At 38.0% G+C, this 18279-nt stretch overlaps 1 protein-coding gene across 1 annotated transcript in view; it reads left to right on the top strand.

Moving 5' to 3' along the window:
• Positions 1-346: 346 nt before the first annotated feature.
• The window catches only part of KDM3A (lysine demethylase 3A), a 56314-nt gene continuing 38381 nt past the window's right edge, over positions 347-18279 (top strand). Inside the window, 10 exon segments of the mRNA XM_023536417.1 lie at positions 347-452; positions 1001-1216; positions 7024-7179; positions 8568-8678; positions 11855-11957; positions 12670-12794; positions 13036-13108; positions 13214-13302; positions 16512-16564; positions 17166-17310. Coding sequence (XP_023392185.1) covers positions 1031-1216; positions 7024-7179; positions 8568-8678; positions 11855-11957; positions 12670-12794; positions 13036-13108; positions 13214-13302; positions 16512-16564; positions 17166-17310 — 1041 coding nt within the window. The 5' untranslated portion in view covers positions 347-452; positions 1001-1030.

Here is an 18279-nt window from a genome sequence, read left to right as displayed (position 1 = left end):
TGGCATTCGTCATTCACTCTTATCTATGCACCACTGCAATTCTCCTCTGGGCCTTAAAGTTGATAACCGATATTGCTGGACTTTTTTGCATACCGAGAGGCAACAAATGAAAAAGAATGGCTGTGGCGGAGGGATCTTCCGCTTACATTCGGTGTACTTTAACCTAATGGGGGTCGTCGGGGAGTCGGAAGGGGGAGGGCAGAGGGAGGAGGCAGCAAAGGGATTGTTTTTTTCTCTCGCCCCGCCCTGGCCAGGCCGGCCAATAGCGATGGGCTATTTCTCCACGAGCCTAGCTCAACTACTAGGCCTTAGCCAATGAACGGCGGAAGCGGCTCCGAGGGGGCGGGTCTGGGAGGCAGTGCGTGTCTTGTGAGAGCTCGTGAACCAAGTCAGATCCTGAGTCGGCTGGTGGCTGGAATCGGCGGCCGCCGCGGGTGACTCAGGGAGGCGGGGTAAGAGCGCCGCGGCCTCGACTACTGGGGGAGGAAGAAGAAAGGTGAAGGAGGTGAACCCGCGGCCCTGCTACCCCCGTACCGCAGGCGGTGGCGAGGGACGGCGGGGGATCGGCGGCCGGGAAGCGGGTTGTCGGGGCGGGGCAAGTGAGGAACCGTGAGGGACCCGGCCGCCTGGGACGGGCTCTCTGCATCGGGGCCTTTTCCTTTCAGTGGGGTAAGGAACACTTTAAAAGCCACTTAAGACGCAAATCATTCTCTTCTCACTCTCTCTGTGTTTAGGTTTAAGGTTTTGGGAAAGCGAAACTTAGGAGATCGAGGGTCACGCGGCGTTTGGGCCCGTGTTTGCAGTGGGGGAGGATTCGGGGGGCGGGGAGGGTGCGGTTGGAGAGGTCGGGTGAGGGGGCCCTCTTTCGCACCGGCCGCCGCCTGGCATCTCGTCCTCTGAGCAGGGTTAGGACCCTTCCTTCTGCCCCCGCCTCCCCCCGCCCTTCCCGGTCCCCTACCACCTGCCGCCCCCGATGCATTTTGTTTTTGTGTTTTTGCAGGGAGGAGCCCTTCCTGCAGGCGTGGAAACCATGGTGCTCACGCTCGGCGAAAGTTGGCCAGTATTGGTGGGGAAGCGATTCCTCAGTCTGTCCGCAGCCGACCGCAGCGACGGCGGCCACGACGGCTGGGACGTGGAGCGCGTCGCCGAGTGGCCCTGGCTCTCTGGGACCATTCGAGCCGTCTCTCACACGGACGTTACCAAGAAGGATCTGAAGGTAAAACCGGCGCCCGGGCCTCGGCAGTGGGACGTTTCGTAGTTAACTTGGTCACGAGACAGCCAGCTCTCTCCCCTTTTGTGAAAAAAGGCAATCAGAAAGTTGGCATCTGCTTTGAAGGTGCAGAAAACTAGACCTTAAAAGTTTTTGAAATGGTTGTGTAGAGCTGAGGTATGTTTGGCCTAGAGTTGCTTGTGTCTACAAATGGATTGTTGAGACATGCTTCGGCATTGCCGGCGCTGTGCCCCTTTTGGACTCTATGATTATTTTTGCGAACGGGTATTGTCAGTATTAAGTTGAGCAAGTGAGTGACGTTTGTAATCGTTAAGAATTGAGGGCCAGCGCTTGGAGTACTTTCAGTTAGTTTGGGGTTTTTTTTTGTTTGTTCCTCTTAGTTTCTTCACTCAACTTCTTAAACTTTCAGCCCTGTTAGAAATGATGTGTGCGTGTAGGAGGAGGAGCTTGGTTCTGTTATGCATATTAGGGTGGGTATTTGTCCATATATGGTGGATCAGGGCAGGAGTGGGTTCCTGGTTGTGTACAATGAGTCTGGGTAGGTGTGAGATAGGACCATATATGGAGGGATGGGGGTGGAGCTAGCTGCCCCTTCTGTGGTGTGTTGGAGGAATGGCTTGGAAATACTCCACTTGGGTGTTTAGGGGAAGGGAGAGAAATGAGAACAAGTGCGGCCAGGGATTTTTTAAGGTAGATTTTTTTCTCAAAAACAGATGAATTCTGATTCCACTACCTAATAGAAGGGTTGGTGTGAAAGGATTGTCTGAGCACAACCAGTGAGGAAGCCATTGTACCAACAAAGACTCCTTTGTGCAAAAATAACTGGAAAAGGTCCCTAACAAAGACTCTGAAATAATGATAACCCAGAGGAAGCTTGTCAGAACAGAAGAGAGTTCTACTCTGGATAATGGATGTGTTTCAGTATCTTGGTCAATCACTGTCTTTGCTTTTTCTTGAAAACTGTGTTCAAATAAAGGAAGCAAGCTTTTTAGCATTGGTAGTTGAATATGTGTTGATTTCTGAAACTGTTCATTTGCGTATGTTCAAGATGACCATGCATGTCCAAACCAGTATTATTCTGCAAAGGGTCGTGGGAAGAGAATATGTGGTTATATATTTTTTAAAGCAGACACCGTGTGCCTTGCCTTCACGTTGAAAAGGAGGAGTGACCAGTGAGCATTTAACCACGTGCCAGGAATCATGCTGAGCACTTCACAGCCATGAATTTATTTAGTGCTTACAGCAGTTCTTTGGGGGTAGGTACTAATATTGCTCCATTTTACAAATAAAAATCCTGAAGATGGAGAGAGATTAAGTATCTTATCTAAGGTCACAGACCCAAGAATGACATAGCTAGTGTTCTAACGCAGGAAGTTTTGACTCCTGTATCCACTCTCATAATCATCATGCTCACTGATCAAGGGCTGCACCACAGAGGACTCTTGTCATCTACACTCTGAAGTTTGGTTTTTCTCCAAACTTCACTCTTCCTAACAAACCAGGTTTTGATATAGAAAGAATGTAGTGCGGTGCGGAGATGGCCACCCTATTTGCTTTAGGTTAATAATCTTTCTCCATAAAATGAGATTTGTGTACTATTTTCAATCATAGTTGTGGTTTATTTCACCTGCCAAATAAAATTTTCTCTAGCGCTTTTGTTTTTATCTCATTTGAATGGAAACAAGATTTGATATAAGCTTTACATTCTTTAGTTCTTTGGTGGACGAGACTACGTGTTCTCTTCCCCAACAGTGATTGAGGACGTATTGGGTTAGGAAGGCAATCTAGGAGATTCTTTCTGTGTATTCTTTTCAATCGCCACATCTCCCCAACACGTAGCCTTTGAGGTGGTTGATAATCTTGATTTTCAAAATGAGGAACTATATTTAGGAAAAGGAGTCTTGTCTAGACTCATATAATGAGCTACTAAGTAATAGAGGGAGGATTTGAATCTAGGTTTCGCTGTCTTTTCCACTGAACTAAGGTGCCGGACTGAGACTTTTAATTCAAGAACAATTTTGATTCATACTGGATTTTTGTTTTACCTGCAGACCTCACAATTCAGCCTTATGTAAGATGCAAATCTACTTGATTTCTTTTTTCTAATCATGATATCGCTGCATTCCTTAGTTGAGTAGCAAATAAGGTAATTGGCCCGAGTTTAGAGGTATGTTTTATTAGCAAAAACAGAATTTTCAAACAATAGAACCAAATTGTGCTTGGTGAGATGCAGGCAAGAACTAAGTAACTAAGACTATCTTTACACCTGAATTTAGGGGTATTGAGTTTTGGGGAGTGGGGTAAGACTGGGGGCTGAGATGAACATGAATGAATAAAATTCAGGCACTGCAACCTTTTAGTGTTAGAAGAACAAATCTGTCTAGACTGATTTGCTTGGTTGGTTGAGGAAGTTATAATTGAGGCCAAGGCTTGTTAACATTGTTTTACCTGAGAGAGACTGTAACCAAGTTACTTACTCAGATACAATGTTTAGTAGTTGATTACAAAGAAGTTAGGGTGAAGACTTAATGATCAAATGCTTATTATGTGGCAAATGCTACCTTGTTTAATCCTGACAAATGTCCTAGTTGGTAAACCACAATTTTTAGTGTTAGAAATTGAGGCTTAAATAAGTTAAGTAGCTTCTTCAAGTTTGTCTCCAGATGTTAAGCATTAGGGTTGAATATTCAGGTAGAGTGAGGTTAGAACACTTTATTTTGCTGGTCTCTATATCCTTAGCACCTAGAATTCTGCTTGGCATGTATTGTTTGCTAAAATATTTGAACAAATAATGAAGGAATCATAAAATTATTTCTACATGGAAAAAGCAGTTTAGAGAAATAAATCTAACGATGGAGCAGTGGTGTTCTTTTTATTTGGAATAGCAAGTTTGGAAATTAGGGGTAGAGAATCCTAATTAATAGGCCTCTTTTTGGCCTTTAAAGTCAGACAGCATAAATAACATCTTTGTGAACCAAGGGAGCATGGGGAGGAGAACACAATTTGGAATGAGATATCTCAAGATATGAATTCTTATTGGTATGTCATTTTATAGAAATTTCTGCAGAAGAAGCTTTTCTTTGGGGTGGGGGAGGTGGGGAACATGTTTATATGTATAGAACCTCAAACCTCAGGCACGAGTAAAAGACAAATGGTTTTGATAGGAAACTTTTGAAAGAGTGTTGAAGAAAGCTCACAACTTATAAGTTTTATTATATGTATCTTTTAAGTCCTTTTTTTCAAACCTAAGTTAATGTGAATTTTTGACCAGTGCAACCTAATACTCCAAACTCATAAACTAAATTATTTTGAAAATAATTTAATTTAATTTTTAAATTTAATTTTTAAATCACTCAAAAATGGGGATATAAAGAGAGACCCTGTCTAAATTTTAGGATTGCTCATAAACCTTATAGTGATCTGATAAGAATTGTGATGTTGCTTTGGTTTTGCGAAACCTTTTAAGACCTTAATCCTTTACTTTTTTTTTTTGTTGTTGAATAGATGTTAGATAATCACATTGAAGACCCTTTTTCCTCCATTCCTAACTGAAGGAGTGATATCCTGATAAATTAAAATTTGAATTACCAGAGAGGTCTTAAAACTATCTCCTCTCCTTGCCAGATACTGTATATACATTATTTTTAAAATCTACCCAACAACTCAGGGGTAGGTGTTCATAATTTCATTTTGAAGCTGGCAAAACAAGACTAGAGAAGTTAGATTTAAGCAAGAATCTTAACCTGGAGTGCAGGTTAATTGATTTCCTTTGTGATCCTATTTTATTTTATGCATCTAAATCATTTTAAGAAAATTGCATCAAAGCTGGAATTCAAGCCCAGATCTCTGATTCTGAAGTTTTGTATATATTCATTCCTTTAATACCACTTTGATGAGAAAACTGCCATCCAAAGCTAGCTTGGGTTGAGGTTGATGTGATGTGTGGCAGAGGGAAGATAATCAGATATGGATGCTGTGGCTAGGGAAACAGAATCAAAGGAAGATGGGCAGTCTCCAAACACCTCTGTAAGGGACCGTTTTGTTGATTATAGTGACGGATGGAATACCTAGAACCAAGGAGAGAATACACAAAGCCTCATTTAATAGTAGATGTTCATGTTTGTACTTATTTTCTAATAACTGCAAGGTTAAAAGCCTGCCATACCGAGAAGATATGCAGCTTCTTGGGGGAAGTTGCTTGGGAAGTTAGAGATGCACATTTTTTTTTTGTCGTTGTTGGGGGAAAAAGGTAGGATGGGTCTTACATTTCGTTGATAGCCATAAAACTAGAGAAGGTTTGAGATTGAGGCTAGTGGTATATAAGTTGAGAACTTCCTCTCTTCTAGCTGGATGAGAGAAACAGAAGGTAAGAGCCCAGTTCAGAGAGAAATTTATTCATTTAACAAGTATTTGAGTACAGATTGGGGACTGGATACCAGTGAAATACAGTGGTAAGTAAAAGCAGACACAGATTTTGACCTATCAGAATTTATAATATGTCAGTCAGGTAACCACAGATAAATAATTCTAAATGTGCATAAGGGCTAGGAAGGAAATGTCCAGGGTTTTGAGTACAATTAGCAAGGGACCTCTCTTAGGAGAGAGAAGGGCAGTTTGGTAAGAGAAGACTTCTTTGAGGAAAGGATTTTTGAGTTGGGTTCTAATATGAATGGAAGTTAACTAAACTTTTTTAAGTTAAATATTGAAAAGGGAGATGTGATTGTCTCTGAAAATATGAATAGTATTGATAGATTTATTAACTCATTCTTTGAAACTAAAATGAGAAGCTTCTTTAGTAAGAGGAAGACTTTTAAATCAAATGGAAATAGTGATCATTACACCAAATATTGAGGAAGTTTAATATATATCAGTTATAAAACAAAATAAAAGTATTTTTAAAGATTTAGAATAAATTAAGGGATAGCATGTTCATAATGGGTTAACTAAGGAAGCTAGCGTATTTTGGTGCACTTATATGACCTTTAAGATTTTGCGAACGATTCATACTTCTGGGTCAGACCCACTTTTAGACTGAATTTCTTTTTTATGTCTTAAAATATATGAATATTAAGGATTTTAATTTTAGGGTGGCTTAAAGGTATTTTGAAGGTCAGAAGCAGAAAACTTCACAATTACTTGGAAAATGATATTTCAAAGGTAGTTTAACTTACATATAAAAAGCTAGAGATGGTTCTGGAAAATGCTGGGATCCTTTATCAATTACTTGTTTGTCTATTCAGCCAAGTAGTTTTAGACTCCAAGGTAAATTTCCCAGTTTATTTAATTCAAAGGGATATTGAGGATGTGTCATCTATTAAATAGGCTGTGTGCTAAGTCTTACTGATACTTGAGGAATTCAAACCCAAGTGTTGGATGGTGATGGGGGGTCACATTAAGCCCACAGACAACATCAACATAGAATCATAATGCCATACATAAGCACTTATCTTAAATTTCTGTCTTTCCGTTCTCAAAGCTCTGATGTCTAATTAACATACATAAAAACCTACTTGGGGTTCTGTTCTTTGTGGGTTTTTGAAAGGTTACTTTGAGACCAGAGACTGGCCCTCAAAGTCCTCAACTTCTACTTCCCAAAGTGGTTTGAGAGCCAAAGCTTTATCCATGTCTAGTAGTTTATTGTGGGCCGTAAAGGGAAGTAAGAGAACAGGAAAGGGGGCAGCACATGCAGATAAAACATTTGAGTAGAATAATAAGGATGTAATTCACTTTGGGCATTTTTCATGTTTATTTTTGTTAATCAAATCTGCTTTTTTCCCATTTTGTTTGTCTAGGTGTGTGTGGAGTTTGATGGGGAATCTTGGAGGAAGAGAAGATGGATAGAAGTCTATGGCCTTCTAAGAAGAGCATTTTTAGTAGAACATAACTTAGTTTTGGCTGAACGAAAATGTCCTGAAATTTCTGAACGAATTGTACAGTGGCCTGCTATAGTGAGTAAAACTCAAGCTTATTGAACTCATGAGAAGAGGGTATTTTGTCTCTTATGTGTGCAGCAAGAAAAATGTATATGTAATGCCTATATATGACCGTGTGGAAGGTAGTAATAGATCTATGACAATGTTAGGTGAGTCAGAAGAGGAGCTTGGATCTCCTGTCAGCCCTGCTAGATGCTCTGTGGCTCTGGGCCTTTGACTTTCTCGAGCCTTGCTTTCTTTACTTGAAAAGTGGGAATGGGGGTAATGTAGGGAATGTCCAGGTGAGAGGTCAGAAAATAGCTGACATATACAGACATACAGATCTGTTTGGTTTGACCTTCACAGTGTTTTAAGAAAATTTGAATTAGTTGTCTACTTTTAAGCATGTAGAGAGCACACCTTAAAAATCTAAATTTCCACTTTCTCTTGAAAAATCTGTAAGGTATGGCAATACTGGGGCATTGTGGCAGTTCTTTTTCACAACAGTAGGCTAGAACTGAATAGTAGCTGTTGCCTGGCCCCTGGTAGGGTTTCTAACCTTGGTCTTATGATCTCTGAGTTCCCGTCTGGCTCATAGTATTCTCTGGCTCGAAAGATATCGATAGCCAAGATATGATTGTGCCATTTCTACATCATTAAGTCTGGTGCAGTTAGAGAAGAGTCATCACTATGTCTGGAGAGGACAAGTTGAGGCTTTATGAGACATGAGCTGGGGTTGAAGAAGGGATGCACCAGACTTGGATAGTTGGAAAGGCTGGGAGGATGATTGAAAGGCTGACTAGATTGTGAAGGGCCTCGTGTGCTGTGCTCGCAAATTTAAGATTTTGCCCATGTGTGAGAGGAGCTTCTAGAGGTATTTGAGAGATGTAGGATTTTAGTTAAAGTTGTATTTTGCTCTTTGTATTCCCCCACCCCCAACTATTTGCTAAATATATATATGGCCCTGTCTCTCCAGGAAAGTGTACATACACATAATTTTTTTCCATGAATTTTGGGGAAACCATGAATCTGTGGGCCCAGACCTATATGTTAATGATTCCCAAATGTTTACGTTATTGATTGGATAAAAATTGCGTGATCTTGTGGTTTTATAAATAGTTGTTACTGAGATACTTGCAGTAAATAAAAAACTTAATGGTTTTCTCTCTTCCGTGTGTTGAAAAAAATTAAATCATTTCTTCAATTAAAAAAATAAATAAATTTAAAAAATAAAGATATTAATGAGAAAAAAATGCCTACTTAATAGGATCGTCATGAGTAATGAAACAATTAATCTATGTCAAGCATAAAATGCCTACAATAGTGCATGGTAAGAAAAAAAGAAAAGAAAAAACAATTGCCAGTCCCCATTTAGAGTTCTGCTGACAGCAGTTATGATGACAAAACATTTTCTTTTGTTTTAGGTGTACAAATCTCTGTTGGACAAAGCCGGTTTGGGATCTATAACTTCTATTCGCTTTCTGGGAGATCAACAAAGAGTATTTCTTTCTAAAGACCTTTTGAAACCCATACAGGTATAACAGAAACAATATTAAACTCTAAAAATAGAAAGAAAAAAAAAAAACCTTTAACATGATAACTAAAATATTGATGTTGATTGTTTTAATTCAGATATCAGAGCAATGAACCCATCCCATCAACAATTAGTTTTTAGATATTATTCCTCGGTGTTAGTTATGGGTTGAAAGGACAAAGGAACTGCAGTTGATGGTATGCGTGTATGGAAATACCTAGGTGTTAATGAAAATAATTCTTTTAAAGATTTTAACTATCATTCATAAATATACATCTATATATACATATATACATACATGTATATATCAGCCCATTTGTTCATGGATTCAATGTTTGTTAATTTGCTTACTTGCTGAAGTATATTTGTAACCCCAAAATCAATGCTTTGGTGCTTTCACAGTCATTCACAGACATGTATAGAGTGGCAAAAAATTTGAGTTGTCTGACACACATTCCCAACTGAGGTCAAATAAGGTGAATCGAGGTCTATTTGGTGCCACGTTTTTGTGCTTTTCGTTGATGATTTCACTGTCTAAAATGACCCTCAGGGGTAGTGCTAAAGTGTTGTTCAGTAGCTCCTAGGTAGAAGAAGGCTGTGATTTGTTTTAGGGAGAAACTACATGCATTAAAGAAGCTTTATTCAGCCATGAGTTATAGTGCTGTTGGTCATGAGTTCAAGGTTAATAATGCAGAAATATATGCTAAATAATGTGTTTTTAACCGAAGCACACATAAAACAAGGTTATGTATTAGTTGATGAAAACTGTGACCAGAAACTTGAAGGAACCTAACCTTTTCTTTACCTTAGGAGCAGTCACTCATTTAGTGTTCACTAATTCAGTGTTTGTGGTGACTTAATAGAACATTACTACCATGAATAATGAGAACTGAGAGAGAGAGAGAGAGAGAGAGAGAGAGAGAGAGAGAGTGTGTGTGTGTGTGTGTGTGTGTGTGTGTGTGTGTGTGTGTGTGTGTGTTCTTTCCAATTAGCTTGTAAAATTCTCACCTTTTTCTTCATAACATTTAGGATCCTGGGTCTTGCTCATATGTGATTTTTTTTTTTTTTAATTGAAAATGTTCAGAGGGGAGGGGAAGAACACACAGATTAGTTTATCTCCACAGATCACTATCCTGGGAATAATGTTGGTCTTATAGTAGCATTCATCTTTTAGATGTTATTTATAGAGCTTAATAATCTCCTTTACCTGCTTCTATTTTATGACCTGACTTGTTTCTGTGGTCCGTAGAACAGTTAAACTTGTTTATTTGTTAAAAGACAGTATAGTGCCCATGGTCATTGCCATTGCTGGCACTGCTCTGGAAAACCAAAAGCACTGGCTTTTTTACTCAAGTCTCACTTTCGCTTCAATATCCTAGAAGTGAGTGAAAACAAGGTTCAAACTCTGAACCTTATTTTATAATGTTTAAGTAAATAGAAGAGAGGAAGATGCTTTTACTTAATTTCAGATGCAAGTTACTTTCATATGTCAGATAAGACATCTTGATATTTTTTCTACCTTAAAAGGAAGAGTGACTTGCTCTTAAAAGTACCAAGGAAAATATAGGAGGGACTGTGGATATCTTGCTCTACTAAGGACAGAGTAGTTTTTACTTCTTGCATTGTTTGCTGGATGGTTCTGTTTTATATCTTTCACATGTTCAAGCTTTTCAGTTAAAGTAGAACTCATACTTTTGCTTATTGAGAACTGAAAAAAAATGTAAATCATTAAGTTTATTTGTTCTCAGGGAGATGTACTATAGGCTATCAATGTGAATGTTATTAATGTAATATTAATTGAGGGAGGCTATGATGTCTGCTCCTGGCTTACAGATGGTAATAGTGGTCAGCATTTGGTGCTTCAGGGCATCCCTTGTAGATATGGATGCTCACATCAGGCTTTTACTGTATGAAACTTAGTGTTGGGGGATGTGAATACTGCAGTAGGATGCTTGCCCTAAATAATGCACAGAGAACCTGAAAATCATTTGGCATTTGTAAAAGTTGAAAATGAAACTTAAGGTCTGCTGTTTGGATTGAATTTGGCTCAGTTATCTGTGGTTAAGAAAAGAAAAAAGTATCTGGGTCAACTCTCTGGTATTTTTGATGGATCCTAAAACTTTCTTAGGTAGAAAAGAATTATTTTACCTTATTTAAGAGTCCTTGGTGCTGTTTTATCTTGTAGTAGTAGGAATTGTAGAACACAATTTTTTTGAAATTGCAGTAGCACGGGGGAGAAAAACCACCACACATTGGCTCCTTCCGGTTATGTTGAGCTCATATGAAGACCCCAGGTTAAGTCAGATGTTCCTTGGCTTAAGAAATGTGTTTTCCCAGTGTGGCCTTTAAAAGACTAGTTATCTTTCGTAAGGGGAGAAATGGATAGACTGTTTTTGGCCACTATGTGTATCCATTTTACATTGACAGAAAAGCATGAAGGCCTGATACTGGAAGGGCTTCTGTGTTATTTAGTGTGGGTTTGGCAGGTTATTCCTATTGACAGTTTCTGTATACATTTATCATAACCGAGTGTATGCACGAAGCCAGAAGACTATGGAATAGTGCCCAAAATAGAATCGCTGCCAAGAGTTGAGTGTTTCAGAACTGTCTTGCTGAAGACTTAGGCTGTTCATTCAGATTTTGTCACCACTGCCCCCACCCCTTTACCATTGATAAAGAATGCATTTGGAATCCTAGTTAGATTAAATGAATCTGTGTGTAATATTTGTGAAAAGCAACAATTTCAATGAGTTGATAGTACGGATTGGTGTGTTTCTATGTGTCTTTTGGTCCTTGGATTTGCATCTGTGATTTTCCTAATCTCTGGTGTTTGGTGTACAGTGTTTTTGACGTGGATTGACCTGTTAGTTTGTTTGCTTATTATGTTTCCCATAGCTAAAGTTAAGTCATATTTAAAATTATCCTGTGAGCTACTTTAAGATTTGTCATGCTGTTAGCTTAGGGTGACTTCACTTTAGTCTGCTTTATTTATACCTGTGATCATTCAATGGTTTCCTACTTTACCTGTCCAAATCATTGGAGTTGCAGTGATCTGGTACCATCAAATGGCTAATTGATACCACGTTAACCCCTTTGATGAAACTGATTGAAACATCCACTGGAATTTAAACAACTCTTCTTATTTGTTACTTTAAAATATAATCTTTCATTTCTCAGGATGTGAACAATCTTCGACTTTCCCTCTTGGATAATCAGGATGTCAGTAAAGAATTTCAAGCTTTGATTGTGAAACATTTGGATGAAAGCCATCTTTTACAAGGTATGCGAATAGTTAACCTTAACCGATGATTGGCTTGTAGGCAGCTATGTTTTTATCCCTTCTCACTTGTTCTCTCATTAAATTTCTGATTTTTTAGAAATTCTCTGCTGCTTTCCCCGTGCAACTAAATGATCGAAGGACTTTATGTATTCTATAATCTAAAGTCTTTGAAATTTGGCCAGTTCAAGGATAATGTAAAAACTCTAAAAGTAAAGTAGATATTTTAAAAGTTCAGCCATATTTTAACATGGAATTGATATGTTTGGAATTTCGGTCTTATAAAATTGATAGAACATTAATTTGGTAATCCTGAGCATCTCATTTACTGTTACTGAGTTTCTTGGTCAGTTTCACAATCATAAATATTTTATTAGACTTAGCATCTCTCTTGGCATTCCTGAATTTGCATCTTCTAAAACTCTTCACAGGACAGTGAGTTAGGTTTTAATGACTTTTCTGATACTGCTTGGTCTGATGTTAGAATAAATTTATTGTCACTCAAAGATAAATCAGTAGGAAAATGGAACTTTAAAATAAAAAGTTTAAATTTTCTCCTAGCTTTGTGGAAATGTCTGTCTTCTCATTTATAGAAATATCTATTAATGTTTATTTTTGTCTACTACATTTTTAAAAGACTCAGAAAAGATTATCCTGAATGATGGTGCTATTGGGAGATAATGCAAATTGCTCTAAGCACTTTCTTTTTTTTAAGGTGACAGAAACTTAGTTGGTTCTGAAGTAAAAATTTATAGCTTGGACCCATCAACTCAGTGGTTTTCTGCAACCGTTATAAATGGAAACCCATCATCAAAAACTCTTCAAGTCAACTGTGAAGAGGTAAAGATGATAATTGCATGTATCATGATGGGGCAATAATTATAAAAGGAATTATGATCTACTATAGGAGCTAACTGCTTTTATTATGTTAAAATATTGGAGTAGAAAGGGAAATAATCACAATTGTTTTAAAAAGAACTTAATTGTAAAAAGCCCTATTGTTATGTTAATAGAGCTAATTTCTGGTAAGTTCCAGAGCATTTTTTAATTTTCTGGTATCTTTGTTTTATTTATTTTTAAGATTCCAGCACTGAAAATTGTTGATCCATCACTGATTCATGTTGAAGTTGTACATGATAACTTTGTGACATGTGGTAAGATATACTGTTTGATTAAAATCTTTTTTTTCCAGTCTTTCTCCTTTCTCCTCACATTAAAAGAAATAGGGAAGCCAACTTAACTATTTTTAAATATTTTAGGTAGTTCTACAAGAATTGGAGCCGTAAAACGCAAGTCTTCTGAGAATAATGGAAGCCTGGTTTCCAAACAAGCAAAATCTTGCTCTGAGGTAATCTTGATTTATTTTGTCACTTGTATAAAGCTTTCCTGAACTCCTAACAGTGCATGGCTAGTTTGTTTAGTGTTTATAAAGCTGTCTTCTCGGCTCTTCTGTGCTGTTTTGTCACCTCTTTTTTTGTTAGTTCCAGATCTTGGCCATAATTTCTACATTCAAGTAGATGGAGATAATATGAGTTTGTTGTTCACTTTTTTTGTGTAAAAATTTTTTTGGATATTTTCTGAAAATTCTCAATAGATTTGATGATTTCACCACATGGAGGTGTTTTTGAACTGAATTATGTGTATCAAATCAGAAGAACATCTGGCATGAGAAGAGGGCAGGAAACTTTAGAATTCTGAGTAGATTTGGTGGTGAAATTGGACTCTCACCTCCTCAATAATAACAAAGTTTGATTGGTCATTTATAATTGGGTAAAAAAATATACTCATTTTTTGAAAGAAGTGGTTGGTTTGCTTTTATTAATTTCTGCCCAGAAAAGTATGGCCTTCTAAGAATAGATTTAATTCTGTTCTGAAAAAGTTAGAACTTGGGTCAAGAAATTTAAGATTGTTTCTCTTTTAGGTGAATTTAATTCTGAGAACCTATAAGTGCAAATAACTTTTTCACAACTTAGGTATCCAAATGCACTTGTTAACGTGGATAGTTTCCTGTGTTATAATTATTAAAAACACCTTTATGGTGCACCACACCAGACTTGAATTTAGAATTTTAAAATTCACCAAGGTGATGTTATTTAGATTGTTGGCAGCATTTTAGAGAGAACTTTAGGGACTGGGGGAGCAAGGCAAGGAGATATGGCATGGGAGTAGGTCAGGGTCACTTAATTGAATCTAGGGTTATAGATCAGGACTACATCAACTAAAGTGAAGCAAGCACTGTGCTACACAAGTACTTAATCTGGGCAGCTGGGAATGATTGCCTTTCCTGAATCTTAAGCCTTTTTACAGGCAACAGGAACTTTGATATTTGGCCAAAAACTTTCTAAATCAAGGTATCTAATACCTCTTCCTTCCAAGTGTGTAGGCCTGATCAAGTTCAGGAAAGAATGAAGAGGTATTATGGAAATTATTATTACCTTTTATTTGCCTTAATGTTTTTAAGGGTAAAGTAATGTACAATAGTATCCCCTTATCCATTGGGGTTATGTTCCAAGACCCCCAGTGGATACCTCAAACCATGGAGAGTATCGAATTCCATACATACACTATTTTTTTCCTGTATATAATATACCTATGATAAAGTTTTTGCCTTCATTTTGGCATATTCAAATTGCCAACATCACAACTCTTATGCTTTGGGGCCATGAATAAGTAAATTGAGAGTTACTTCAATATAAACACTGCGATATTGCAACAGTAGATCTGATAAGCTAGCCGACTACTAAGTGACTAGCATTTGGGTAGCATGTACAGTTGGATACACTGGACCCTGGATGAAGGGATACTTTATGGGATGGGAAAGAGCAAGATTTCATTACGCTACTCGGATGGCGCACAATTTAAAATTTATAAATTGTTTATTTCTGGAATTTTTTGTTTAATATTTTTGGATTGCAGTTGGCCGCGGGTAACTGAAACCACAGAAAGTGAAACAGCAGATAAAGGGGAACTACTGTAGTAAGGACTGTACAGTAAAGATGTTAGACAAGTGATTATTGCATCTTAGAGTTAAGCTCACAGAGGATATTGTCAAGTAATCCACAGTGATAGAAGCTGAAATAGAAACTACAGAATAATTACCTGTCAGGTTTTGACATTGGATAAATTGTTAGCGATCTTGGGTAGAGTTCATAAAGGCCGGTTTGAAGAAGTTGATTGGGTGTTGCCTGTCATGGAGAATGCACCTGTATAAATAGTTGGCATGATGAAAAGGATAGCCACGTGATGTTATGGGGGGCGAGGGCGAAGGACTAGGAAGTGGCAACCTAATGGATCATGAAGGAATCAACTTGGGATACAGGCGGGACTGGGGTCAGTAGGGTCCTCTGGGGGAAGATGCCAATTCTTCACAGAGTGTCAGGTTTATCAGTGATAGAACAGATAATTGAGCAAGTCAGTTAATAATCTTCAAGTATGTACTTGTGAAATGTAATATATACGTAATAAGTGATCCTCTATCTAACTCACATTCTTAAAGGGCAGAGAACTTTTTTTTTTTTTTTTTTTTAATATCTCTCTCAGCATATTGTTCAGCTCAGTAGGTTCGCGCGCTGCTAAACTAATGGTTGGGCACTACAGAAGCTATTTTTGTTAAAAAAGCCTTAACTTTGGCTGGGAAGTAACTCCTTCCTTAACTTACTTGAGCCTTAACTTCTGCATCTAAAATGAGAAACTAAATTTGATGTTGTAAAATGTCTGTTTCAGTTCTTAATGGTAGATTTTTACCTGGGTATTGACATTCTCAGAAATTTCTGTTTATTAAAGTTATTCTCTTTTATAGTGCAATTATTGTCAAAATAAAGATTCTCAAAAAAAAAAAAATTAAAAAACCATATTTTCGTTTAAAACTTTTTGGTTAACCCAGAAAAGCATAGTAAAGAAACGTCACTTGTAATCATGCCTCACAGAGACTCACAATTTACATTTCGGAATACCTGTCTTCCTCCTGTCTTTTTTTTTTTTTTCCTGTATATTCATAGTCTCCCCCACCTTTAAATTAAAAATCGTATTTTTTTGTAGCCTCTTTGATTCCTTTACAGTATATTGTGAATATCAGTAAATACTCTTTTTTTATTCTGGATGATTCTTGTAATCAAGCAATTTTTGGAAACAATGGCCTGGCCTAGATTTCAGGAGAACTGGGAGAGGTAGAGGAGGATGTGGGGAAAGAGAGTTCGTATAAATGACTGAGTGAAAGGTGAGTATAGTAACTTACTCTGCCCACATCTTGCTGTGTTTGCACTTCCCAGATGTGTTGGAATGGCACGGAGGTTACTTTTAGGATGTTCTTTGGATGGTAGGAGTTTGGGATTAGATAGACAAGACTCTCGATTGCTTTGGTTAATACTTTTGGATAAGAAAAACTTATGTTTGCCAGTAACATCTGGCTCCTTGAAGGTCTTCTTTGCCTAGCAAACTGTCCTCATAGTTAGGACATTGCTTAGTTAATTGGGAGAGTCTGCTTAAGAGTGTAAGCCAGCAGTGTCCTTTTTAGAATACCATCATACACTCAATTATATTATCTCCGTCTGCTGGCAGGGAGGAACTATTGCCATGACTGGTATAGAAGACCTTCAGGGAAAACTCTTCAGGTAAGAAGAAACTTTGACCTTTGTCAAGTCAGAGGCCAATGCAGTGCTGAGCATATGAAAATGGGGTTTGGAAGGCCTATCCCTATTGCGCTAACCCTTAGGAAAGTTGTAGGGTGATGTACTTCATTCATTCTCTTAAAGGGAAAGCATTCTAAGTTATGGTAATTCTAACCTATGGTGACTGAACTGAAAAAATGTTCATGATGTTTTTCTGCTTTGAGATATGTGCCAGGCACTGTGGTAAAGCACAGCCCTATAAAGTATGTTTCATTGCTCTCATTTTATGATTAAGGAAACAGAAGCTTAGGGAGATTAAATAATGTGCCAGGAAGTGTCAGAGACTGGATTCAAACCAAGGTCTAATACCAAAACCCAGTACTTTTAACAACTGTGCTGTTGTTGACACTCCTCTCAAAATCTTTTCTTTGGATGGTGAGTCACCATTGTGAAAATAGCCGATTCCTCCTTCCTTCCTTCCGTCCCTCTTTCCCACAAATATTTATTGAATATTTAATATGTGTAAAAACACTGGTAAGTGTTACTGCCTGGCTTTTGAGATGTAACTCATAAGAACTATTTATAGCTGTTTTGAAATATTAAGTGCTAACAGTGTTCGTTCATTTCACCAGTCTTATTTATTGAGCATCTGCTGTATAGCTAGCTTTATAACGTATAACAGTGGATACAAGCAGGGTCTGCCACCTGAGGAGTGTACCTTACATCATAAGGAGACTGACAATAAAAAAGTAATTTAAGTTAAGGTACTTTCGCGGTGTGATAATGCAGTGAGAGACATAAACATGGTAATATGATACAGAGTAAGGGGGTGGCTTGTGGGCAGTGCTTTGGAAAGAGTGATCACAGACTCTAAGTAGGTGGCAATTGAGCAGATTTGAGGGTGAAGAAATGGAACCAGCCAGCCACATGAAAACTATCCAGACGGAGGGAATAGCAAGCACAAAGGCACAGATGAGAAAGAGTTTAGAACATCTGAAGACCAGAAAAGAAGGTGGTGTAGTTGGAGCACTGTGGACAAGTGGAAGGGGTTGGTGGAGACCAGACCACCTAGAATTCTTGTATGCAGTGGATCTGATTTATATTTTATAAGGATTTATATTTTTGCTCTGTAGAATAAATTTTGGGTAAGAGGCAGAAGGTTTAGGCAAAAATGGAAGGAAGTTGGGCCAGTTAGGAGACATGTGGTATAGGGGAAAGATGGTGGTAGTGGTGGCATGGAAGGAAATGGATAGATTCCACAAATAGTTTGGAAATAGAGGCAGGATTTACTGGTTCGTTGATTGGAAATGGGAAATGAGATGGAGGGTTTTTTGACTCAAGCATCTCAGTAGATATTGTATAGAATAAAAATTTATGCCTAAGTTTGTGATCTAAATTTCTTAGGTACATTATCTCAGGAGGGTAATATAAGAAAAGGTATCATATTAGTGCCTCAAGTCTAAACATAATTCAGAATAAAGAAGATGATATGAGGGAAGATGCTTGGTAAAAGTGAACCTTGAATAAGTATTTTGAAATGACCTGCAGTTAAACTTTGGGAGGTTAATCTTTTATTGGGTGATTACTAGAGAATTATAAAAAAGAATCAAAAAGGACTAATTTTTTCATTTAATTTCCTCATTTTAAGGATCTAATTTCCTCATTTTCAAGATTAGGAAACTGAGGCCCAGAGAGGTAAAGTTGACTGTCCCAAGGAT

This window comes from Pteropus vampyrus, unplaced genomic scaffold (genome assembly GCF_000151845.1).
Source record: "Pteropus vampyrus isolate Shadow unplaced genomic scaffold, Pvam_2.0 Scaffold156, whole genome shotgun sequence".
In the NCBI taxonomy this organism is placed as follows: domain Eukaryota; kingdom Metazoa; phylum Chordata; class Mammalia; order Chiroptera; family Pteropodidae; genus Pteropus; species Pteropus vampyrus.
Note: the sequence above shows the minus strand (reverse complement) of the source record. Positions and strands in the feature narration are given on the sequence as shown.